We start from the raw sequence: 25,058 nt of genomic DNA on the forward strand, positions 1-25,058 counted from the left end.
ATAAAGTCTGCACAACTCCATTACCCTACAATCTGTCTCATTCTCTTCAAAACTCACAATCTAACCCTCCAGGATGGCCTGCAGTCTCCAGTAATTGAAAACCAATCTTCAGAACACCGCTGTACTCAAACTTGGGAGAAAAATCATGATGGGAAATAATTTTCATGTAATATTTATCTTTAGCAGGCGCAAAAGATACTTAAAATACGGAGACGGAGAAAGCGTGTCAAGCATAATCCAATTTCGTAACGATACTTTGCTTTTCAATTGTCATAGCAAGACATTACGACAAAAGGATAGATGCATAGGCTAATTAATAAGACCATAAGAAGCGGAAGCAGAATTGTCCATTTGGTCCATCTAAACTGCTCCGCCATCTAGTGAGACCATGATTGATCTGATAATACCACTTTCCTGCTTTATGCCAATAAGTGTTGAGTTCTTTACTGATTAAATGTCTATCTAATTTTTGAATACACCTAATAGACCAGCTTCAACAGCACTCAATGTTAAACTATTGCACAGAACAAGGAAGAAAAACATACTCGACATGGACCTCACTAATCTACTTGCAACAGATGTATTTTTCTATGACAGTATCATTACACAGTCCTTGAGATGAATGCCTAACTTCACATTGAGAATCCGGTGGCACAGTGGTTAGCACTGCTGCCTCACAGCACCAGAGACCCGGGTTCAATTCCCACCTCAGGCGACTGACTGTGTGGAGTTTGCACATTCTTCCCGTGTCTGCGTGGGTTTCCTCCCACAGTCCAAAGATGTGCAGGTCAGGTGAATTGGCCATGCTAAATTGTCCGTAGTGTTAGGTAAGGGGTAAATGTAGGGGTATGGGTGGTTTGCGCTTCGGCGGGTCGGTGTGGACTTGTTGGGCCGAAGGGCCTGTTTCCACACTGTAAAGTAATCTAATCTAATCTAAAAAAAACTTAGTATAACCATTCTAAATGGAACAGACTTTGAATGTATCTATATGTGGAGGGCCATCAGCAGCAACAAAGTCATTCTCCAACATAATCTGCAACTTGTCAAATGCCCCCACTCAATCATTCAAATGAAGGAATCAATCCTAGTTCAATGAAGAACGTATGCTAGATCACTAGGCATACTTGAAAAGAGGTGTCAACTGGTGAAGCCTTATGAAGACTACTTTTACATCAAACAGAATAAATAGCAAGTGATAGATAAAGTTAATTGGTTCCACAACACCAGATCAGATCTAAGCTCTTAGTCCTGCCACATATAGTTGTCAAAGATGGTAGAACATTAACTCATTGGAGAAGGAGGCTCCACAAATATCCCCCTTCACAATAATAGGAGAGTGCAATATATCAGGCAAAAGACAAGGCTGAGGTATTCACAACAATCTTCAGCCAGAAGTGGATGATCCATGTCAGCCTCTTCCAGTGCTTCCTAGTATCACAGACATTAGGCTTCAGCCAATTTGATTCACTCCACATGAAGTGAAGAAAAAATTGGTAGCACTGAGGAACAAACTGATTTGGGCTTAACAACACTCTAGCAATAGTATTAAAAATTTGTACTCGAGAACTTATGACAAGCTATTCCAGTATAGCTACAACACTGGATCTACCCATAATGTGGAAAATTGCTCAGGTACATCCTGTACACAAAAAGCAGGACATGTTAACTTTGCCAATTACTGCCCTATCTCTATTCTTGATCCTCAACAGTGGTATCATAGAATTTGCTGAGCAACAACCTGCTCGCTGGCTCCCATTTTGGGTGACTCAGCTTATTACAGTCTTGATTTATACATGGACAAAAGGAATGAATTCCAGAAGTGAGGTGAAGTGAGATGAGAGTGACTGTCTTTGAGATCAAGGTCACTTTTGACTGATGTGTGGTGTAAAGGACAAAACTGAAGTCATGGATATGGGCAAAAAATGCAATAAAAGAGGCAAAATGATTTGAGACAAGGTGGAGGGCTGGAGAGATCAAATGACAAAGATTCACGGTCCAAAGCAAAAGCAGTGGCAATGGGACAAGTTTAGAAACAACTTGCATACAATTATCATTAATTAGAGCAAATTTCCAGTAGTATCTAAAATTCTATCACCATTTACACAAGAATATAGTTACTAGAAAAGGTGAATATCAGTTTTCCAATAGCAAAACTGAGTTGTATCTACCAGGAAAGACAGAATAGTCTGGGTCTCCATTCTCTGGAAAACAGAAAGCTGAGGGGTGACCTGCTAGAGGTCTTTAATAAAATTACAAAGGATTTAATATAGATTGGAGAATATATTGCCATTTGTGGGGAGGTTTAAAACCAGTGGTCAAAAAACAAGATGGTTTGTAACTGCGAGTTGCAGTTGAAAATTGAACTTTGAACAATGCTTTTAAAAACAAGCAGAGAACAAAAGACCAAAGCTTGCTTTTGGAACTGCTTGGAAAGATAATGCAAGTTAATTACTGCTCCAAGAAAACTGCAGACGATTTGGCACCAAGCTGTTGCCAAGTTCAGGGACTGGCAGCTAGGTGGATGTTGAATTGGTCAATCAAGAGAACTAAAGCTGACTAGCCAGCCACAGAGAAATCAAAGAATTAACTGATTCGGCCTGAGTTTTGGGCAAGAGGCAGTCTTGTTTTAGAAGCTTTTGGACTGGGACTGTTTTTGTTATCTATTCTTATTTTCCAGTTATTAACTTCTTGTAAGTTCTAAGAGAAAAATCCCACTCTAAGAAATGAGTCTCCAGTAGCTCTTCAGAAATCCATCATCATGAAGTGCACGAGAAGCTGAATAAGTTCTTGTTCCCATGGTAGGGGAGTCCAAAACTACAGGGCATATGTTTAAGATGATAGATTTAAAAGGCACCTGAGGAGCAACTCTTTCAGGCAGAGGATAGTGCATGCATGTCATTTCATTTGATAAAGGAGCAGTGCTTAGAAAGCTTGTGATTCCAAAAAAAAGTTGTGTTTCAACAAATTAGGTTCCTGATGAAGAGCTTACGCTTGAAACATTGACTCTCCTGCTCCTTGGATGCTGCCTGACTGGCTGTGCTTTTTCAGCACCACACTCGTCGACTTTGATCTGCAGTCCTCACTGTCTCCTTCGAATTATGTTACCATTCTGTCACTGGACCAAAGTCATGGAACTCCCTTCCATTTGACTCCCTCTAAAACTTGAAAACTTTGAATTTAGATTTTCAGGTTCTAAATTTTACTAATTTCTAATGCAGCAGAGTTCATACTGGCCCCAATCCATTTTACACATCACTTCTGCCTACAACAAATTTTACAGCATTTATCAACAGCCAAAAGCCAAGTTTAATGTCATTTTTGTTCTCAAATTTATTAGGTGGAAAGAACATCAAATTTACAGTGCACAATAATAATGATTTAAGATTGTGAATATTTCATCTTATTTATTTGGCACAAATTAAAATCCAGCATCAGTATAAATCTAAGTTCCCTAGTAGATCTGTATCAATCTTCCAGTCATGAAGTGGGTAGCTTCCATCATGTCAAACGTATCAGGAAAAAAAGTGAGCAAAGTTTTATTGTTAGTACAAATCAAATATTTTCACTACTTCATTAACATTGTCATTGAATTATTTCATTTTTTGAGTCTCTAAAATGGCACAATGCATGAAAAGTGTAAAATTGTAACCTGATATTTACATCCCTGGCAGTGTATTAGCTGATTGCTTTAGTTTTGAACACACTATTAAAGACATGAAGCTTGGCATTACAAAAGAGAAAAACAGCTTAGAATGGGATCAGATATTTAAACAAAATGATGTGAAATACGTCTGATTGGTATATTGCTTCAGTAAAGATAAGTAAGCATTGTCTGATAAATTTCTTTCAACAGACTTTTACAGCAGTCGAACAGTTTTCCCAGTTACAGTTAAGAAGTCTTCATCTGCCAGAGCTCGGAGGGCCTCCTCAAACATATCCTTGGTAATAGCCTGTGAAAATTAAAACAATTCTAATCAGAACTCAAGCCACAAACACAGATGAACAGTAGTGAATCTTTTGTTGTAAAACCAACTGGTTTGTTGTTGTAGTCAAATTATGCTTTTAAGTCTCAGAATAACAATAATTCTTTTCACCTACATTGTTGTTTGTTCCTGTCCTGCAACATGGTATACCTAAAGTCTACAATTGTTGCTACTATCACCCCCACCTACATGACAATATGATCCAAATGGAACTATTAGAACATAATACAAGCAGAGACTATTTCTTCTATGGTTGCAGAGTATAGCATCAATGGCACACCTCAGGATATTGGGATAAGGATTCCTTTCCTCAAAGGGTAGTGAACCTGTGGAGGCCTATTCCACAGAAGACTGTGAAAGCCAAGTCGGTGAACATATATACACACACATACTCAAGAAAAAGATAGATACATTTCAAGATTTCATAGGCAAAGACTATGGGGAGAAAGTAAGATAATGACACTGAGATACAAGAGAGCTAAGGTCACGCAGAATGGTGGAACAGACTTGAAGGATTAAATGGCCTACTTCTGCTACTAGTTTCCATGTTTAATGTACAAAAACTATGTTGGTGTGGACTTTATATAAATATTAGCAAATGCAAAACATTACTACAGCAGAGCTGGGCCATACAGTAAGGTTATTCAAATAACCTAGCCATTTTTGCTCTACAATGTTAGACAATACGAGACCTTGATCAGGACTTTTGTCTTTCTACAAATTTCACAATCCATAATAGAGATCCACAGGTTTAAATATATGCCAGTTACAACACCATAAAAACAATGATCAAACAATAACATCGGAAGAGTAGAAAGATAGAAAACTGAAACAAAAGAAACAAAACTGTTAAAACTAAGATCTCCAAAGCTTCCACTTCAAATACATGATATTCTCATATCTTTCTATTCCATATAAAAACTTACAACATCAGATTGAGATCGCAGATCATCAAAAAGTTGCTGATATTTCATAGCTGGAGTTTTGCCTTTAGATTGAATAAACTGCTTTAAGGCTTGAGCTAACTCCTCCTTGCGTTTACGTGCAGTGGCACTCATTCCTGAAACAAAATTGAAGCATGGGTTTACCATTGTATCAACTGTTTGATATTGTAATAATCTTTAAAAGTGATTATATGAATAGATCTATGAAGTTTGTGTGCAAAATGTGAATATAAATGAATGGAATGTTTTCATAATTCTGAAGGTTCAGTGTAGCACAATTAGGTGAACAAATTTCTTCATTATGTAACAACAGTGCACAAAAGCCTTAATCTCAGAGAAAAAAAATGATCAAGGCAATACTTCAGTTTTACATGTCTAACATAGTCATAGCTTTTCCAATTGACACAGTCAATTTAGGGCTAAACTTTCAAGTATTGTACTTTATACTTGACCATGAGGAACTGGTGAGTCTACCCTAACCTATCAGTTCAAAAGTGAAAACGCAGTAAGAAGTACCATCTTTCAAAAAGATGTTAAACCATGGCCCCACCTGCCTCTCGAGTGAGTTTGTAAGATCCATGGGATTATTACTTTGATGAACAGCAGAGAAATTCCCCAAGACTGGATTCAAATGAGATATTAAACAATGGACAGCACTATGCTATCCAATTACATATCATTAACATTCTACCACAAATACATTTTCAGTAAATTGTGGAATCTAGTCATGAACACAACTGTAGAATTAAAACTTCCATTTTCTTTTGTGTATTATATATACTGTCCCAACTTCCTAAACCTGACACCCAAAATGAAAAATTATTACCTGTAGTAAGAATAGATATATCTACGATTCCAGTTCTTGGGTCAGTCGCAGACTGTTTCAGAGCTTCCCGGTGAAGGCGTTTTGCCTCTTCTACATCAATATTTTCCACTTTTTCAGAAAACCGCACTTTGGCATAAGCTTCTGCCAGACGTATCAGTGACTCCAATTGTCGGGGGTATGCTGAGACCATACCTCTACCGCTGCCAACTTTCCTCATATCCACGTAAGCCTTGAACATTAAAGCAAGCAATAGCACAGAAAGCACTAGATGAAACGATACATTTTGAAATAAATATTTAGTAGCAAAGCAAGAACAAAGTTCTTACCTCAATCAGTGATTGACTGGCTTCCTCACTAAGTTTAGGGTGAATATAAGTGCGGCCATAGGCAATATAATCTCTGAGCATTGCCATATCCAAGTATTCTTCTTTCATTTCCTCTTCGCTTTGATAGTAAAGGGAAACCAAGTGATGGGCAAGACGTCGATCATAAGCTTCATCTTGTGGGTCCAACATAAGGAAGATCAAGTCAAATCTAGAAGTATAACCAACATGCTTACAACATTGTTACCAGCACAAAATAGATGTGATAATTCCAGATAATATTTTACAGAAATATTTTAGTTTTATAGTAGAGAGCAATCATTGCAAAAATTCAATAGGTGACACAGCAAATGAAAAACACCGTTAGCATTTTAAGTCTATGACTTAATTTATCCTACCTGGACAGCAACGTATGTGGAAGCTGGATATTTTCTATAGTTGTTTTTTTGGGATTCCACTGTGACTCCACTGGGTTTGCAGCTGCTAGGATAGACGTGCGGGCATTCAGTTGACAAATAATCCCAGCCTAAAAAGGTACAGTTTGAAGGATTTAATTTAGAAGAAAACATTTCAGAACCGCCCAAATATCGAGAAGGCAATTTGTACAGAGTAGTTTTATTTCATTTCCACACAAAAACAGAGGGAAAAAAACTGATTTATAACTAAACAGAAGCAAGGACCATACAAATTATAAAGATAGAACCATGTCTATTCATTGAACTCAGATTTTCACATGCTGGTTGCATATTTATTTCAACTCTGAATGCTAACTTTGAACAAAATTGTAAAAAATATTCTTACTTTTGCAATGGAAAGGGTTTGCTGCTCCATAACTTCATGCAACACAGACCTTGTGCTGTCATTCATTTTATCAAACTCGTCGATACAGCAGATACCATTGTCACTAAGAACAAGGGCACCAGTCTGCAAGACCAGTTGTCGTGTCTCAGGATCCTTGGTTACATAGGCAGTTAGACCAACAGCGCTGGAGCCTTTACCAGAAGTATATTGACCTCTGGGCACCAGGTTGTACACATACTGAAGCAATTGTGATTTACTGGTACCAGGATCACCACACAGTAGGATGTTGATCTCTGCACGGAAATTGCCACGGCCAGTGTGACTGAAATCTTTGCGTGTACCACCAAATAACTGCAGTAAGATACCCTGGCACAAAATACAAAAAACAATTTTAACAAAATGTAAACTTTTAGAGTCATAGAGATGTACAGCATGGAAACAGACCCTCCGGTCCAATCCGTCCACGTCGACCAGATATCCCAACCCAATCTAGTCCTACCTGCCAGCGCCCGGCCCATATCCCTCCAAACCCTTCCTATTCATATACCCATCCAAATACCTCTTAAATGTTGCAACTGTACCAGCCTCTGGCAGCTCATTCCATACACGTATCACCCTCTGCATGAAAACGTTGCCCCTGACGTCTCTTTTATATCTTTTCCCTCTCACCCTAAACCTATGCCCTCTAGTTCTGGAGTCCCCGACCCCAGGGAAAAGACTTTGTCTATTTATCCTATCCGTGCTCCACATAATTTTGTAAACCTCTAAGGTCAGCCCTCAGCCTCCGACACTCCAGGGCAAACAGCCCCAGCCTGTTCAGCCTCTCTCATTAGCTCAGATCCTCCAACCCTGGCAACATCCTTGTAAATCTTTTCTGAACCCTTTCAAGTTTCACAACATCTTTGCGATAGGAAGGAGACCAGAATTGCACGCAATATTCCAACAGTGGCCTAACCACTGTCCTGTACAGCTGCAACATGACCTCCCAACTCCTGTACTCAATACTCTGACCAATAAAGGAAAGCATACCAAACACCTTCTTCACTATCCTATCTAACCTGCGACTCCACTTTCAAGGAGCTATCAACCTGCACTCCAAGGTCTCTTTGTTCAGCAACACTCCCTAGGACCTTACCATTAAGTGTATAAATCCTGCTAAGATTTGCTTTCCCAAAATACAGCACCTCGTATTTATCTGAATTCAACTCCATCTACCACTTCTCAGCCCATTGTCCCATCTGGTCCAGATCCTGTTGTAATCTGAGGTAACCTTCTTTGCTGTCCACTACACCTCCAATTTTGGTGTCATCTGTAAACTTACTAACTGTACCTCTTATGCTTGCATCCAAATCATTTATGTAAATGACAAAAAGTAGAGGGCCCAGCACTGATCCTTGTAGCACTCCACTGGTCACAGGCCCCCAGTCTGAAAAACAACCCTCAACCACCACCCCCTGTCTTCTCCCTTTGAGCCAGTTCTGTATCCAAATGGCTAGTTCTCCCTGTATTCCATGAGATCTAACCTTGCTAATCAGTTTCCCATGGGGAAGCTTGTCGAACGCCTTACTGAAGTCCAAATAGATCCCATCTATTGCTCTGCCCGCATCAATCTTCTTTGTTACTTCTTCAAAAAACTCATTACATGAAGTTATCATTAGATGCACAACACTATGTACAAGGATGAAATAACTGACCTAAGATATGTTGGTATTTTATTCAAAGAATGCAGGGTAGACATAAACTATAACCAAGTTGTGGGGTGATTCTGGAAACTCAAATATCTAGTACCATGAAATAATGGGAAACATACAAGACACCATGACAATTTTCTAAGTTCACACTTTACTGGCAGAAATGGAGTGGAGATTTTGACTATTGCATTGGATTAAAAAAAAATTTACAAAATAAAACTAACCCAGAGTTGATGTTTGCCAATATTTATAGCTCCTAGAGTAGTTGAATGCTGAACGTGTAGAAAAAGGGGAGGTGGGGAGTAAGGAGAATGGAAATGTAGCACAGATGTACTTTCAAATTTATTCACAACATAAATAAACAAAGAGTAAATAGTGATGATTCCCACTTGCTGTCTGTGGGAACTTGCTATGTGATGATGAGGATTTTAAAAGTGCTCAGTTGGCTGTATTGCAGTATAAGATGCCTACAGAATGTTCAAAGAACTGCATGAATTCAGTTCGTAGATCCCAGCAGCAATGGGTTAATTAGTTGTGAAAAATGCTCTTCCAGTTTGAGCACAAAACCAGTAATTGTTTTACTGTAGTAAGCACATACATACAAGTAACCTTTGAAAGGCAACGCATGGAGAAAGTTTGACAATAAGGGCACATCGGCCCAGAAGTTCTAGTCAGGTGTGAAAATATCATTTCTGACCTTGACTAGTTTAAAAAAAAACTCATTTATATTTGAATCATTTTTTTATTGGAGACAGGGACCGGTTATAAATCTGACCAGGAATTCTTGAATCTAGCAGTGAAGAGGATCATTGTAGAAAACCACATCGTTTTCTACAGCACTGAGAGCTATATTATGAAATTTAAATGTCCAGCAGACACTATGAAAGCTGCAATGAAAGGGTCAGAATGAAAGTTGTGTGGGAACAGGGTAAGGGGGACCTTGGAGTAGAAAGGCAAGTACACGAGGGGTTAGGGTACCAGGTTCTAAGGGGAGTTAAATGAATGATTACTTAGTATAGATCAGGTGGTTGAGAGAATTCGGATGGGTTGTAGAGAGATGTCACACTGAGGGTTTGTGTGGTGGGGGTTGGGGGTAGAGAAGCTGCTTGTCAATAGCGAGTCAAGTTTCACTTCAACAATTAACTGAGAGTTGGAATAGGCTTTTAAGCCTCTAACTGTTCCTTGGTTACTATTAATCTTGAAGTGAGTTGGAACTTCTGAATTCTCAGATTTTAAAGGGGCTTTTTTGAAGGATTCCAGATGTAGTGGAATTGTGCGACAGAACTTTCAATTTCCCAGTTAAATGCCACAGAGTTAGTTGCATTGAGGTATCTGAATGGTCCCAAGGCACAGCCGCCTCCAAGCATGAAGAAACGATTACTTGGGTCATTGAAACGTCTTGGCCATGTTGCTTTATAGTTGTTATGAATGTCATAAAAAAGGACATTATAAAGATACGTTCAAAGAGCTACAGTATACCTTTTTGATATCTTCATGCTCATAAATACTAGGAGCCAAAGCAGCTGAAAGTCGTTCATAGATGTCAGGCTTCTTAGAAAGCTCTTTCAGCATTTCAGCACGCTCCTCTGTGAACAGTTTCTGTTCCTTTTCTTCTTCAAGTCTATGAAGTCGTTTCTCATCAGTCTTGCGAAAGTGAATAACGTCAATATGAGTCTTATACACTGATTTCACATTGCTAACTCTGGGATTCACACGGATAGGTACAGCTCTGTAAATACCTGGATAAGGAAAACAAATTCACACGTAAAGTCCTTCAGATCTTCTTAAAAGGTAAATCATCAGCTACCCATTGAATGTGTTTGAAAACGCAAGGTTTAATTTTACATCTCGAAATTAAGCTACATTTGTTGTTTTAACCCCTTAAATAAAGTCCAGCAAATTAAGTTTCACTGTGCTCAATCAGAGTAAGACCTGTGACATTCACTCGATCTCCAGGCTGCACTTTGTCCACTAGGTCATTGTGAGCGAAAAGTATAACTGTATGTGGTGTCTGTCCTGCAGGCATGTCTTCAGGGGACTCCTGCAACTTAACCTGCAACATTATAAAAGAAAGGCAAAATTAGTTTATTAGACCAGCAATGGCAGCTGTACAGTTGTATTTCTGAAGTAAACACAGCTGATATATCTGAAGGAATCATCTTTTGTTTTACTTGATCTAAAGCTCCTCTACTCTATATGTTATGCTACAACCTGCCCCGAAACCACCTTCAACCTTGAATCAGTTATTATGTATATCATTAGTAGACCTAGATGATTAGTTTTGCAGGGAAGTATGCAGCCTATTGTTCAACATCTTGTTGATTGCAGTCAAGTGTACACAATTATCATGTGGGCTAAATTTGTACCACAGAATAATGAAAATAAGAGTTGAGTTAATTCCATGATATTGTCTTGACTGTTATCAACTGTCCAATACTTAGAGTCATAGAGCTGTACAGCACGGAAACAGACCCCCTTTGGTCCATCCTGACCAGATATCCTAAACTGATCTCATCTCATCTGCCAGCATTTGGCCCATATCCCTCTAAACCTTACCTATTCATATATCAATGCAGGTGCCTTTTAAATGTTGTAATTGTACCACCCCCCACTACTTCCTGGGACAGCTCATTGCATACACGCACTACCCTTGCGTGAAAAAGTTACCCTTAGGTCCCTTTTAAATCTTTGCCCTCTAGTTTTGGACTCCACTAACCTGGGAAAAAGACATTGGCTGGTCACCCCATGATTGATGATTGGAAGTACTGCTTTGCAGTTAGGGGAAAAGATTCAGTTGCAACCCAATTATTTAGCAGTAATTGTACACCTGCATTAAAGGATGCTTGTATTTCTGAAGAATAACATACCATCTGTTTATCTGAAAATACAGAACGGTTGTGGATAAGAGCCATACTGTGTGTGGTGTTGCAGTTCTTGCACACAGATGGTTCAGCAATCCGTCCACGATCAACTTCCACCCTTGTGCAAAAAGCACACACTTGACAGGTGAAGAATGCTTCTTGCATCTCAGGAATCAGTTGAGAAGTTCTGATCACCATGCCACTGACTGTAATTAATTGATCAATATCTGCAAGGAAAAGACCAAACAATATTTTGCATTATTTTAAACTTAGACCAGGAAGAAAAATTCTGATTTTCAAAACTTTCTTGCAGATGCCTTTCAAAAAATTTAAAATTGTTCAAGCGAACATTAACATAAAATAAAAGAGAGATTTACAAACTAAATCCAGTTTGCTTTAGTTTAGCAGCAAAACTTACCTTCTGGATTCAGACTTCTCATATTTTTAGTTCTCAAAGCATTGTATGGTCGCACTTGGATTTGATGCTCCAGTAGAGAATCAGGGAATCGCTCAAAGAAAAGCTCATTGACAGCCATATCAAAAGTGGGAATCACTTCCTAAATATTTTAAAGATATTAATTAGCTTCAGAGCACCAATTAACATATTTTAAAGTTTTCAACATTTTAAAACCGATGATTCTGAAGTAATTATTTTCCATATAATGTACATTACCTGTGGATAACAAATCAGCTGCCTGTATAATTCAGGATCAAATGTTCTTAAATGAGAAGAGTTCACATTCAGAAATGGCTCTCCCACCAAGTTCATCTACAATACAAGCACAAAGTCAATTTCATGCAGTGCTACAAGACTTTTGTTGGGGAAAAAAAAGTAATAGGTAAATTAGCAAGTGTGGTAAAGATATACAATACCTCTGCAAGTCGTTGCATGTAAAGTGGTTCATTTATGTCTATGCCTGCAACTTCCTCTTCTTTAGCAGAAGGATCAATAAACCGCTGAAGGAATCTCTGAAAAACAGTACAAGGATTACTTTATCATTTGGATTATTATGGAAACAACACATCTCAACACTCGTTTAATTCTGCCACCTTATCAATCTAAACTGAACAATTGCTGACTGATCATTTTACTCTTCACCAATTACTTCTTTACTCTTCGATTACTAGGGGTCACGCATTCAAGGGGAGGAGGGAGATATTTACACAGAGAATGGTGGGTGCCTGGAACATATTGCCAGCGGTGGTGGTAGGGGTCAGCACGATAGTGTCATTTAAGATGTATCTAGGCAGATACATGAATGAGCAGGGAGCAGAAGGATACAGATCCCTCTGTACTAGATAGAGGATCTGGATCTGCACAGGCTTGGAGGGCCGAAGGACCCGTTCCTGTGATATAATTTTATTTGTTCTTGTTCTTTGTGCCATCAGCAAAATCGTAGAAGGAACTGTCATCAGGTCTATCAAGCAGTATTTATATAGCAGGATCCACTAGATTTCTGATCCCATGACAGCCTTGATCCAAACATGCTCAACAAAAGCTGAATTTCAGAGGTGAGGCACGAATGACTGTTCTTGACAGCAAAGCTGCATTTGACCGATTATGGCATCAAGGAGCCAAAGCTGAACTAGACTCAGGGAATCGGGGGAATCTCTACTGTTGGAGCCGTACCTACTCAAAGGAAAATGGTTGCTATTGTTGCAGGTCAGTCATCTCAGCTTCAGGACATCTCTGCAGCAGTTCCTCAAGGTAATCTCTTAGGCGCAACCATCTTCTGCTGCTTCATCAACCATCTTCAATCCATCTGAAGGTTAGAGGTGGGGATTTTCGCTGATGTTTGCACAATGTTCAGCATGATTCATGATTCCTCAAATACTGAAACAGTCCAAGACTATATGCAGCAAGACTTGAACAATATCCAGGCTTGAGGTGGTAAGTGTCAGTAACACTGTGCTACACAATTGCAAGTAAGAGGGAATCTAGTTGTCATCCTTGACATTCAATGGTATTAACATCTCTCAAAATTCCATTATCAATATTCTGGGGGTTCCAAAGACCAGAAACTGAACTGGACCAGTAATTTAAATACTGTGGCTGCAAAACCAAGTCAGAGGTTGTCGCAAATATCGTAGAAGGAACTGTCATCTAATTTCCCAAAGTCTATCCTATGATCTACAGGGCACAAGGAGTTTGATGGAATACTTTCACTGCCTAAAGAAATTTCAGCTCCAACATTTGAGAGAAAGCAACCTACTTGATTAGGATCCTATCTGTCATCTTGCATATTCACCATGTACCCACTGTCAATAAAACACACTTGTTCACTAATTTTCTTTTCATTAGATTAGGTTAGATTCCCTACACTGGGGAAACAGGCCCTTCGGCCCAACAAGTCCACACCGACCCTCCAAAGATTAACTCACCCAGACCCATTACCCTACTCCCTATTAATGCACCTAACACTACGGGCAATTTAGCCTGGCCAATTCACCTGACCTGCACATCTTTGGACTGTGGGAGGAAACCGGAGCACCCGGAGGAAACCCACACAGACACGAAGAATGTACAAGTTCCACGCAGACAGTCGCCTGAGGCTGGAATTTTGGGGAGCCTTATTCGACTCCAGATCCACAGCAACGTAGTTGACTCTGAACTGACCTCTGAAATGGTCGAGAGAGCCAATGATTTCAAGAGCAATGAAAGCTGGAAGCTCTCATCCCGTACAAGAATAAAGAGTAAAGGAAAAATAAAAAAATCAAGTGCTTTATTTTGTCACAAAAGGCCAGATGTGCTCCATATATTCTTGACATTTATCTTGGTTTAAGGAAATTATTGAATTCTCAGTCTGAATGGCAAGCTTAGAGACCTGTGCGTGCATGCACGGTTTATCTAAAGGTTGTTGATTCATTTCAATAATGCCATTTTGCAACAAGCAGAGGATAATGAAGTAGTGTCTCCAAATGAGTTCAGAAGAACAGCTATTTTAAGAATAAATGCAAACAGTGTGTTTGCAAAGTGTGTGAGCAAAAATAAACCAATAATTTTTTTTGAAACTGACCTGGAACTTTTCTTTGCATGCAGTTACATTGACATCTGTTCCCCAGATTACTAATTTCTGACCAAGGGATTGCTCACTGGTCACAACGTCATCTGCTGAAGGCTGTAAGAGATCAAACGCTTAAGGACAACTGTTAACAATAAATTTACTTCTTAAAAATAAAATACATACATATAAATGAATTCACAGATAACTGATGAATCTGCTTAACTTCCTACCTGGTCTGCATGCAAATCAACCTGACGGACCTTACGTGCAGACCCAAGATCAGGACGCTGGCGTATAGGTGTCCCCCGTACACCACTCCGGGGTGTGCCTTCAACTCTAGAGCTCGGTGTGCCATAGGTCAAAGGTGAGCTTATGTCAAAATCACTGGCAGCTGGGGGACAACAAAATATTTTTGACAGCTACTCCAAAAAAGTGACTAAATACACAAGCAAACGTGTACTTTTTTTAAACATTCTGGTATAGACCAGGTTAAAACGCATCAAATGCACCAACTCCATTTTCAAACAATAAAACACCAAAAGCTAGAGTCAATGCAATAAGATTAGCATTCAGCCTCACAAAACAGAATTTATCAGAAAGAGACTGAATGCAAAACGTACAGATGCTTAAAGTAAAACTGATGCTTATTTGGTGGTACATTCACATCATCCTCTGTTCTGAGTGGGTAACAAAACAAGACCACAATATCTACTACGACTGTTGCAGACATAGTCCACACTCTTGTTAAGTATTTGAATTGTTGGCAAGTTTACACTAAATGAAAAACAACAAACCTGAATGGCGTGACCGTGCTGGGCTAGATAAGAAGGATGATTCCTGCACACGTAGGCTCTGAGCATCTGCTGCTGGAGAGGTTGGCATTGGCTGCAGATCCCCAGTGGATGTTGACTCATCCAACCGTTGTCTTTGTGATGGTGGAGACTGTACTCCATCACTACGAGCTGATTAGAAGTTGCCATTAATATCAAACCCATTTTAGCATTCTCCATAATGCTTTATCGAAAATACAAGTAACATAATTCAAGCTCCCGTATGGCATATACAATAAAAAAAGGCAAGGTTTTCAGAGTTCAAATCAGCAGTACCATAACTTGTTATTTGCTTAGATATTAAATATTTTACAGAACTGTAATGTAATACAAGATAGACAGTTTATCATGATGAACCTCTAATATGTTCAAGATATCAAGTTATTAGAAATAAATAATTCTTGCCTCTTGTCCAGCTAATAACCATCATTAACATAATATCTGTATATCAGTATTCCATGAAACATTATCTTGAAATAAATGCGGATGTGGTAAACTAGCTAATTTGCTGTTTTACATATTTTAATGAAATTGACATCTCAATGTTCACATGTTTATCTAATCTGAACTAAAATATTTAAACTATTTTTGTTCAAAAACAATAACTAAAACTGCGGATGTATCAGTAGGCTATTTTGTACCCAATAAAATAGAATGGCTTGGAGGAAATTTACCACAGCTTGAATAGATCCTAATTTACATTTATGCTTCAGTGAACTTACATGTGGGGGGATTATTGCCCCTTCCACGCTTCCCCCCTTTACGACTTGGTGTCGATGTTGGTGAAGACATCTTTATCACTAAGAACAGAAAAAAATACACAAACATTTACTGCTGAATTCAACATGAACATGTTTATGACAGAAATGATCAAAATACTTATGCCATCTTATGAACACTCTTAACACAAATTCCATGTTAACATAATGAATTTGTCATCCATGAGACATTCCATTTCTCAATTCTTCCAAGAGAAGAAAAATGAAAAACATTGTTACTTGCTGTTATTTGAACATACTCACCATTCTGTCCTCCAAGACTACCAAGCTATAACAGCAGGCCTATTGATTTTTTTTTAACATCCCTCAGATTTTATTAAAGAGGAACAGTTATGCTTACAGAGATTTGTAGGCTACTTAAATAACTTGAAGCCGTACAGAAGTGAAGTACAAATCTCTCAGTACAGCGTATACATTATCTGAAGTTGTGAATGTAATGTTAAAAAGCTAATGTGGTCATTCTCTTCAGCTGCTTGAGAAACAAGGACATTGAAACATTGGAAAGTAGCTCCACTAAACGCATTTCCACAGCTGAAATTATGAAGAGTTGAGAAATATGGAAGCTTGAGAATGGACGTGTAGCAACTGAACAGTGATCTAACACCAGTATGCAAGCTAGTTGACAACATAGAAAAGGTTCACCGTAAATACTCATTTAAATTAAACTATGATAATAATCTAAGCTCAAGCTAGTAAAAAGGGAACATGAGGGCTTTTCCCAGGAGATTCCTTAAACAAAAATTCATCGACTTGTGCAAGGTTATTTATGGAGAAAGTGAGGACTGCAGATGCTGGAGATCAGAGCTGAAAATATGTTGCTAGAAAAGCACAGGAGGTCAGGCAGCATCCAAGGAGCAGGAGAATCAACGTTTCGGGCATTCCTGAAGAAGGGCTCATGCCCGAAACGTCGATTCTCCTGCTCCTTGGATGCTGCCTGACCTGCTGCGCTTTTCCAGAAACACATTTACAGCAAGGTTATTTATGGTCAGTGAAGTGGAAGAACAACACCATAAAGTGGAGGCATAGAGGTCAGTCATTCAGCTCATTGAACCTCTACAGCACTCTTCAGTACAAAATTCCAGATTCACTACCTGCTGGAAGAAGAAAATCCTCCTCTGTACTCTAATTGAGTAACCCCTTATTCTATTATTGCCCCTCGTCTTCGACTATAGAAATAAAGAGATTAAGTGCTCCGGCACAAGAGTGCTAAGACTGTGAATTTGTGAAAGGGAGAGTGATTTAAGATTTAATCTTGCCAAAAATAGCTTGCCAACACTCTAGCATTTTACTTATTGCTTATGCTGCAGAGCAAGTGAGCATTTCTACTGTGTATTTTTAAAAGTAAAAATTGGTCTTTAGATTATGAGTGTTTAGAAGGAATAAGGGAAGGTCCAGAGCATGTATTTAATATTCTTTGACCCAGAGAAAACGAGCATAAAGACAGCAATCTAAGGACAAGTCATGATAAGGTGGGATATTCCTCCTGTGCCATGTGTAACATCAGGGACACTTCCAATGTGCAGGGTGACCATGTGTAGGATGTGTATCCAGCTGCAGCTAGTGGAAATTTGCAGTTTGGATCGAGAGCAACACCTTGGGTATCTGAAAAGCTGAGATATAGTGATAACACATACAGTGAGATAGTCACACCTTGTGTAAAGAGTGCAGAAACAGAAAATCAATGTGAGATCACCAGTCAGACTAAAAAACACCATGCAGTTTGTGTTGGAGTACCTTGGAACTACTTCTGTCAAACAAATTGCGGATATTATTGGGGGAGAAAGATTTTCAGTGGAATGCAGTGACAGCTAAGTCAATGACACCAGAATTGGGTAAAAAAAACAAGGAAATGACAGATCAATTGAACAACTATTTTAATTGTGTTTGCACAGAAGACAACACAAATAATGATCCAGAAATTGGATGCAGTGCATTTCAATATTCCTATATAAAAGGCTGATGTATGTAATCAAAGTACATGAGGTTTGTGGTAATATACTGAAGTGGAATTAGAGTTGGTTAGCATGCAGGAAACAGTAGGAATAAATGGGTTGGTTTTGGAGTGAAAGGCAGTGACAAAAGAAGATACTACAGTTATCAATGTTGGGCCTTAACTATGCAAGACATATATCAACAATTTGGGTGAAAGAATCATGTTGTGACTATACAGGACGTTGGTTAAGCCACCTTTGGAATATTGTGCGCAATTCTAGTCTCCCTCGTATAAGAAGAATGTTGTGAAACTTGAAAGGGTTCAGAAAAAATTTACAGTGATGTTTCCAGGGTTGAAGGGTTTGAGCTATAGGGAGAGGCTGAAAGGTCTGAGGCTGTTTTCCCTGAAACGTCAGAGGCTGAGGAATGACCTTTTAGAGATTTATAAAATCATGAGGGGTATGGATAGCGTAAAATAAGAAGGTCTTTTCCCTAGGTTGGGGGAGCCCAGAACTCGGGCATAAGTTTAGGATGAGGGGGAAAGGTTTAAGGACCAAAGGGGCAACTTTGTCACGCAAAGACTGGTGTGTGTAGGGAATGAGCTGCCAGAGGAAGTGGAGGAGGCTGGTACAATTACAACATTTAAAAGTCACCTGGATGGGAAGATGAGTAGGGAAAGTTTAGCAGGATATGGGCCAAGTTGCTGGCAAATTGGACTGGATTAAGTTAGGAGATCTGGTCGGCATGGACAAGTTGGACTGAACGGTCTGTTTCCATGCTGTACATCTCTATGACTAATATAGCCTAGTTTACTGACAACGTAAAACTAGGTGAGATTGCAAGTGCTGAGGTCGATGAATAGAGCCTTCAGGGCAATTTAGACAAGTTGAGTGAATGGGCAAATGCATGGAAGATGTGGTATTACATGGATGAGCGTGAAGTTGTCCACTTTTGTCAGAAAAACAATTGAAAATATTACTTAAATGATACGTGAGGAAGAGCTAACATAAAAGGGGATCTTGGTATCATAATTCATTGGTGATTCAGGTAAAGCAAACAGTTACAAAGGCAAATATGATGTTGGTTTTACTGCAAGATGATGAGCATCCAGGAGCAAGGAAGTGTAACTGTAGCTGTACAAGGCCTCAGTGAGACCAGTTGGATTAGCTGTGCAATTTTAGTCTCTTTGCCTAAGAATATAATTGCCTGGGGGAATACAGTTAAGGTTCACCAGTTTGATTTCCTACCAGGACAGGTATGTTGTATGAGGAGAGTATGGGGGTCAGGTGGGTCCATATTCATTAGAGTTCAGAAGAAATGAGAGGGGTACAAATTTCACATGGGGCTAAATAGACCAGATGCAAGAATGACATTTCCCCAGATCAGGGTATTCTGAACAAAAAGTCAGTTTCAGGTAGTATGTGGGGGAATTTTGCACTGATATGAGGAGAAATTTCTTTATTCAGAGCTCTACCATAGACAATGGAGACCAAGTCACTTAATAAGTTTTAAGAAATAGATTTCCTAGAGGTTAAAAGTATCGGGGGCACAGGGAAAGAAGAAAAGTATGAAGTTGACAGCATCAGTGATGGTCATTTTGAAAAGTATAAACGGGTTTGACGGGCTGAATAAGGTATTTCAGTTCGTATTTTCTCGGCTTGTTTAGTAAAATAATTAGTTGCATACCTGGATAGTTTGATGATAGCTAAAGTAACGCTCGCTGGTGATCATGGAAACAATCTGTTTTCGCTTTCAAGAGTTTGGTCGGAGCGAACAAGGAAACTAAGATCTTCTGGACGCAATAAATCGATCAAAAACACGACTTCAAATAAACTCTAGGTACCTTTAAAACATTATTTAAGTAATATCGTTTTTGCTACTTGCGATACTGTCCTTTACTCTTGCATCGAAAATGTCGCTTGAAATAAAGCATCCGATGCGAAATTGGAGTTTTAAAAAAAATTAAGTTAAATCCGTCCATGCGGATGCAATACTAACCGGCTGGCCTGAGAGGAGACTATATAAGGTTCACTGAGCACGTATCTTATCCGACAGGCTGAAATTTTAAAATTTCAATTTATTTTCACGGTCGAGCACAAAGACAACACGGCAAACACAACAAAGCCTCATAATATTATGAACAGTTTAGAACGTGAGTTATTTGCTAATACACTGAATCCCACCTGAAAGCTCTCCCTCTTCACTCTGCACACGACTTTTCCCGCCAAGGCTGTCAGCTGACCACCAATCCGCGCGCTTCGCCCGATTCGGAAGGATCTACCCCAAAATAATTATGGGGGTGGAAGAAAGAATAAGGAAGGGGAAAAAAAGCTGGGAATGCAAGTTTAGAAATCGTATCGCAGGAAGCGTTTTTACCTCACATATACAGGCATAACACTAAATGTTTATTGTGTGTGAACTGCATGGAATCATTTTGAGAATTGTTGATGAATGTTCAATGTCTCCAACCACTCCCCCACCCCAGCGGGGCGGTGGAGAGGGCGGGTTTAGAACGCTGTGCCGGCAGGGTTCGCACTGGGACAATGGCTGCTGGAATGCGGAGACATGGAGCTGGCGTGGGGCTCGAGGTGGAGCGGCGGCTGCAACAACTCGAGCAGCTGCTGTCAGCCCAAGACAGCAGGAGTGCAGCAATGGAGTCACACAGTATAGTCGCCAACCTGACCCATGACCTTCTGCACAACACTCATGAAAGCCGGCTGGGTGGGTAGAGACAGGCCGCTGGTTGAGGCGCTTAAGGTTTGCAAAAGTTTTTCTCCCCCCCCCCCCCCCCCATTTGGGAGGAGCTCGCATCCCTAGAGCAACTGACCAGGACAAGGAGGAGTTAAAAACCGCTGGTTCTTTGTATGTTCCCCCAGCGCCACCTCCAATTTGTTCCTTCATCACCGGGATACCGTTTATGGTCTTCCGGCAATAAACCGAGTTGGCAGCGCACTGGCGAAGTACAGACTTAGCTGTTGTATATTTGTAAAATAGGTGTTTACACTCTCAATTAGTTGTCGGAGATGTAGACTTAGATTTTTCCCAAGGCCAGATTATTCTCGTTGCTGAAGCATAGGTGAGAATTGCTTGTTGAGACCCTGCGAAATTCCCTGCAGGAGATTCAACCAATTTCCCGGAAAAAAGATTCTGCTAAGTAATTCACGTCCACTTGGAAACTTTCGCAAATATAAGTTTTAATCAGAGGGTTCCCATTTAATTACGTTAATAGCTGTTGAACAAAAGTTACGATATTAAAACCTATTTAACGTCTCGCTATTCCGCTTACTCCATACTGTCCTCGAAAATCCCCCCAAATGCATGTCCCCCATACCTCTTGCAATCCCTCCCATTCTCCAGTAGGAGCTTACACCCTGTCCTACTGTAAACACTGTCGCTTACTGTCAAAGAGGTTGCCTGTGATGTTTGACATAGAACTTTCAGAATATGGCTGCTGGATGCACTTAAAATGTGGACATGGATGGCTTCCTTGGACTGTTCTGCACAACCAGAGTGGCAGAACGGTTCCACGTTTCTGAGCTCTGATCGGAAACTGCTGTCAGAAATGCAGAGCTCTTTCGCTGCGTAAACAAGGAGCAGTGCAATAACAATGTGTGTGAGATTGCCACTCCCCAGAAAATTAGCCACAGTTGGCAGTACAATTAAAGGCAATGGTTGTTTCATCACCAGATTCAGGCTTTCAAATTGCGCATGGGTGTATTTAGATTTATTTCATTTTATTATCCTAAAATTATTTCTGTTTATGGCAGAAAAGTGGAAAAAGTTAGTTTTTAAAATTTGCATTTGTCTCAGTTGTAGGAGTGAAACAAAAAGGGTCAAAACAAGTTTATAACTCGTCAGATAACTGGCTTCCAAAGTCTCTTTGTCAATATGTTATGAAAGGTATAAGTGGTTATGGTGTTTTGTTTGATGTGTTTTCTGAGTCAGCTTCAAAGTAACTTTATGGATATTGACCGTTGTTTTACCATTTTTGTCAGATTTTGGAATTGTAATGCATTGAGGTAACAAAAAGCCAGCAATTATTTTAATATTTTAAGTTGTCTATTGAATTATCAAAATACCAGTGAACTGAGAACTTGGTGCTAAATACATGAATTACACCGGTCTGAATTGAGTAGATTATAGTTGTCAAAGTTGCGAAGGTAGTTTTTCATCAATCGTCTGATATATGTTTAGGAGGTTGGTATTGCCAGAAGTTGATCATGTCGTATTGAATTAGTTTCTATCATGTGTTAACCCAGGCAGAGTTGCTACACAGGAATAGTAAAAGTTATTCTTCCTTGTCAAAGATTAAGTGATAGTATGTTATTTTATAGAATCCTGACAGTGTGCAAGCAGGCCATTTAGCCCATTGAGTCCACACCGACCCTTCACAGAGCATTCCACCCAGATCCATGTCTCTACCTTATCCATGATGTGGAGGAGACGGTGTTGGACTAGGGTGGATAAAGTTAAAAATCACAAAACCAGGTTATAGTCCAACAGGCTTAGTTGAAACCATTCGCTTTTGGAGCACCAGCCCTCCAAAAGCTCATGCTTCCAAATAAACCTGTTAGACTATAACCTGGTGTCATGATTTTTAATTTCTACATTATCCCTATAACCCTGCATTTCCCATGGCTAATTCCCCTAGCCTGCACGTCTCGGGTAACTTAGCATGGCTAATCCACCTAAGCTCCAAATCTTTGGACTATTTGAGGAAACTAGAGCACTGGAAGAAACCTACGCAGTTAAGGGGAGAATGTAAGTCCCTTCTGTGAAATAATTTTAGACGTGCCTTCTGAAAGAACATTTCAGTATAAAAATCTAATTGTTGGTTTGTGTAGTCTGTTGCGATGTGTAAAGTTTTCATGTTGGCTAGTCTTGATTTACTGATGGAGAGGGTACTAACTTGAAGGCAGCACTTCCACAAAGTGGAGGTTGAAAATCAAAGGCCCCTTATCCCCAGACTACATTCATTTTCCCATTGATGTTATGCTCAGGATAATATTTGAGAGGTCTGGAAATGGGTGACATGCAGGTTTAAAGGCTGAATAGTGGAACTGAGCAAACCTTCAGGTTAAGGGGAGGTTGTCGAATGAGAAATCTGGCAGGAAAATATGAAGTTGAAATTTACATTTCAATTTTGAAATAAAGAATTTATAAAACCAGAACCAGCTTATTGTGTCCAACTCTTGTTCTTTGTTAATTCATTGGATAATTAAAAAAAAATCTGGTCCTTCTGTTTTCCAATTATTGACAATGCTTCCTGGCCAACACTTTGTCCAACCACCTTTCTACCCCAAGCTACCTTACTCCTCCAGGTACTTTGTATGGGAATTGTTATTGTGCCCCTGCTGTCATTGTCTACTAAGTCTACTTGTTAATTCTCATTCTGCTGACTTCACTTGCACCATGATTTTCACAGTCTATTGATAGCTTTGTTCCAAAGCGTAGTTTACATTTCCTGGGGATCTAAAAAGACACAGGCTTGACTGTACTGAGGTATAGCTAGTCATTGGCAGTGTTTTGACTTTCAAAATACCACATCTCCCTTTCCATAGGGATCATTCTTTGTCAATGAGGATGAAACAAATCCCAGACTAAATGACTAAACTACCATCTCCCAAATCATCCTATTTAACTCCCTTGTTCTGATGTTCAATATGTTATAGGAGGAGGTTACAGACTTAATTTCAAGATTAAAATTATCCTCGCAGCTGGCTCAGCCACTAAGCCTTCCTTTTTCACACTCTTGATCCTTCAGTGTTTTATCTCCAGTCCAGAATTTTGAGGCAAGGTTTTTTGTGGGTCATTGTCCATGCACTGATGGAAGCAGTAACTTGATGTGAATTGGCTATATTAGCTCAGTTGTGACCAAAGTACATGTAGAATTATCTATTGCAGGCCCATCAGCACACAAGGTCCTGTAGTCCACTTGACGGATACATGGAGTACCTCTTGGCATAGCTAAATCAACTTTGAGAGAAAAAATAAAAGGTTGTAGCTACTGGGTCATAAGTTTGGAGTATATAAAGTATCCTTCTATAAGGTGATATGTTGCTGTAGCTATGGCCAGGTGGGCAATAGAGGGCTACCCTCAAAGTCTCACAGGAATAGTGCCCCCTGGCCTGCCACTGGGAGGCTACTTCCAGGTAGCTAATGTGCTTTGGTCGCTGTCAGAGTCCTGAGACTGACTGAATATTTCTGCCTCCTTTTCTTTTCCTTCAACCTGAACTGGCCTCTGGCAAAATGGCTGAATCTTGCAAATAGGCTCGCCAAGTAATGATGGGCATTACAACGTACCTCCCTCTGCCAGTCTGTTTGCATTTTCATATCAGGCTGAAATCCCTGTCCATATCGCTAAATAGCATTTCCACATCTTATGTTTATCTCAAAGACACAATTCTTTGTCACTTGATCCAGTCGTCACCCAATTGTCACCACTGAATGACCCTACCTCCTCATAATTGTCAGAACTACTGTAAGTAGCTCCTTTGATACGGACACAATTCCCCTCCTTTTTAAAGTCTAATCACTTATCTCTTCAAAGAGTCTGCTCTTGATTGTTCTATCGTAAATTACTTAAACAGACAGTTGAAAATATGTCGTAAAGAAGATTAGAATGCAGGAGGATATATATATAGTTGAGTGAGTGGGTAAAATTATGACAGATTGGCATGTGATGTGGGAAAATGTCAAGTTCACTTTTTAGCAGCAAGAATGAAAAAAACTATTATTTAGATGGAGAATGATGGCAGAAATCAGAGATGCAGGGGGATTCATGTCTTTAAGTAGATCAATTGCAAAAAGCTATTATGCGAGTGCAGCATATAATTGAGACGGCTAAATGGATGTTATTCTTTATTATGTGAGGACTAGAGAGCAAATGTGAAGATGTAACACTATACAGGACATTGAGATGATTTTTCGCTTTTGTTTAACTTAGTCTTGTTTAAAGAAGGATGAAATACATTGGAAACTGTTCACAGGAAGTTTACAATGGTGCATTTGTAGTTTTCAATATTGATATTTGGGATCAGTGAACAGTAGGTTGGACAGTCTGGGCTCGTTTCCACTAGAATT

The 25,058-nt window shown here is 39.5% G+C and overlaps 2 protein-coding genes across 6 annotated transcripts in view; one reads left to right on the forward strand and one right to left on the reverse strand.

Annotated features, from left to right (window-relative positions):
* Positions 1-3,300: 3,300 nt before the first annotated feature.
* On the reverse strand, positions 3,301-21,502 carry mcm4 (minichromosome maintenance complex component 4). Of its 4 annotated transcripts, none has more exons than XM_043688294.2 (18): positions 21,375-21,502; positions 20,159-20,252; positions 15,987-16,064; positions 15,229-15,396; positions 14,665-14,825; positions 14,447-14,548; positions 12,303-12,398; positions 12,103-12,198; positions 11,848-11,986; positions 11,436-11,656; positions 10,501-10,621; positions 10,048-10,307; positions 6,878-7,243; positions 6,475-6,602; positions 6,080-6,287; positions 5,754-5,982; positions 4,910-5,043; positions 3,301-3,950 (listed from the first exon to the last, which is right to left on the reverse strand). In XM_043688294.2, the coding sequence occupies exons 3-18, from the start codon at positions 16,054-16,056 to the stop codon at positions 3,858-3,860; spliced, it is 2,592 nt and encodes an 863-aa protein (XP_043544229.1). In that variant the 5' UTR covers positions 16,057-16,064; positions 20,159-20,252; positions 21,375-21,502; the 3' UTR covers positions 3,301-3,857. The 4 variants fall into 4 exon arrangements, with proteins under 4 accessions (XP_043544229.1, XP_043544228.1, XP_087842551.1 ...); XM_043688293.2 differs by lacking the exon at positions 21,375-21,502 and adding an exon at positions 20,352-20,487; XM_087986425.1 differs by lacking the exons at positions 20,159-20,252; positions 21,375-21,502 and adding an exon at positions 19,974-20,051.
* prkdc (protein kinase, DNA-activated, catalytic subunit) overlaps positions 20,423-25,058 on the forward strand; it is a 248,835-nt gene continuing 244,199 nt past the window's right edge. For both annotated transcript variants that reach the window (XM_043688290.2, XM_043688291.2), the window contains exon 1: positions 20,423-20,696. In XM_043688290.2, coding sequence (XP_043544225.2) covers positions 20,423-20,696 — 274 coding nt within the window. The remainder of the gene's footprint in view (positions 20,697-25,058) is intronic.

This window comes from Chiloscyllium plagiosum, unplaced genomic scaffold, assembly GCF_037043375.1.
Source record: "Chiloscyllium plagiosum isolate Xiang-an unplaced genomic scaffold, Cpla_swu_hap1 HiC_scaffold_4, whole genome shotgun sequence".
Classification (NCBI taxonomy): Eukaryota; Metazoa; Chordata; class Chondrichthyes; order Orectolobiformes; family Hemiscylliidae; genus Chiloscyllium; species Chiloscyllium plagiosum.

Coding starts and splice junctions, on each gene's coding strand:
- mcm4 (XM_043688294.2), bottom strand. CDS start 16,056: ATGTCTTCACCAACATCGACACCAAGTCGTAAAGGGGGGAAGCGTGGA. Junction 11,987..12,102: donor AGCTGATTTGTTATCCACAG/GTAATGTACATT, acceptor TAAAATATTTAG/GAAGTGATTCCCACTTTTGA. Junction 10,308..10,500: donor AGATCGAGTGAATGTCACAG/GTCTTACTCTGA, acceptor TTCCTTATCCAG/GTATTTACAGAGCTGTACCT.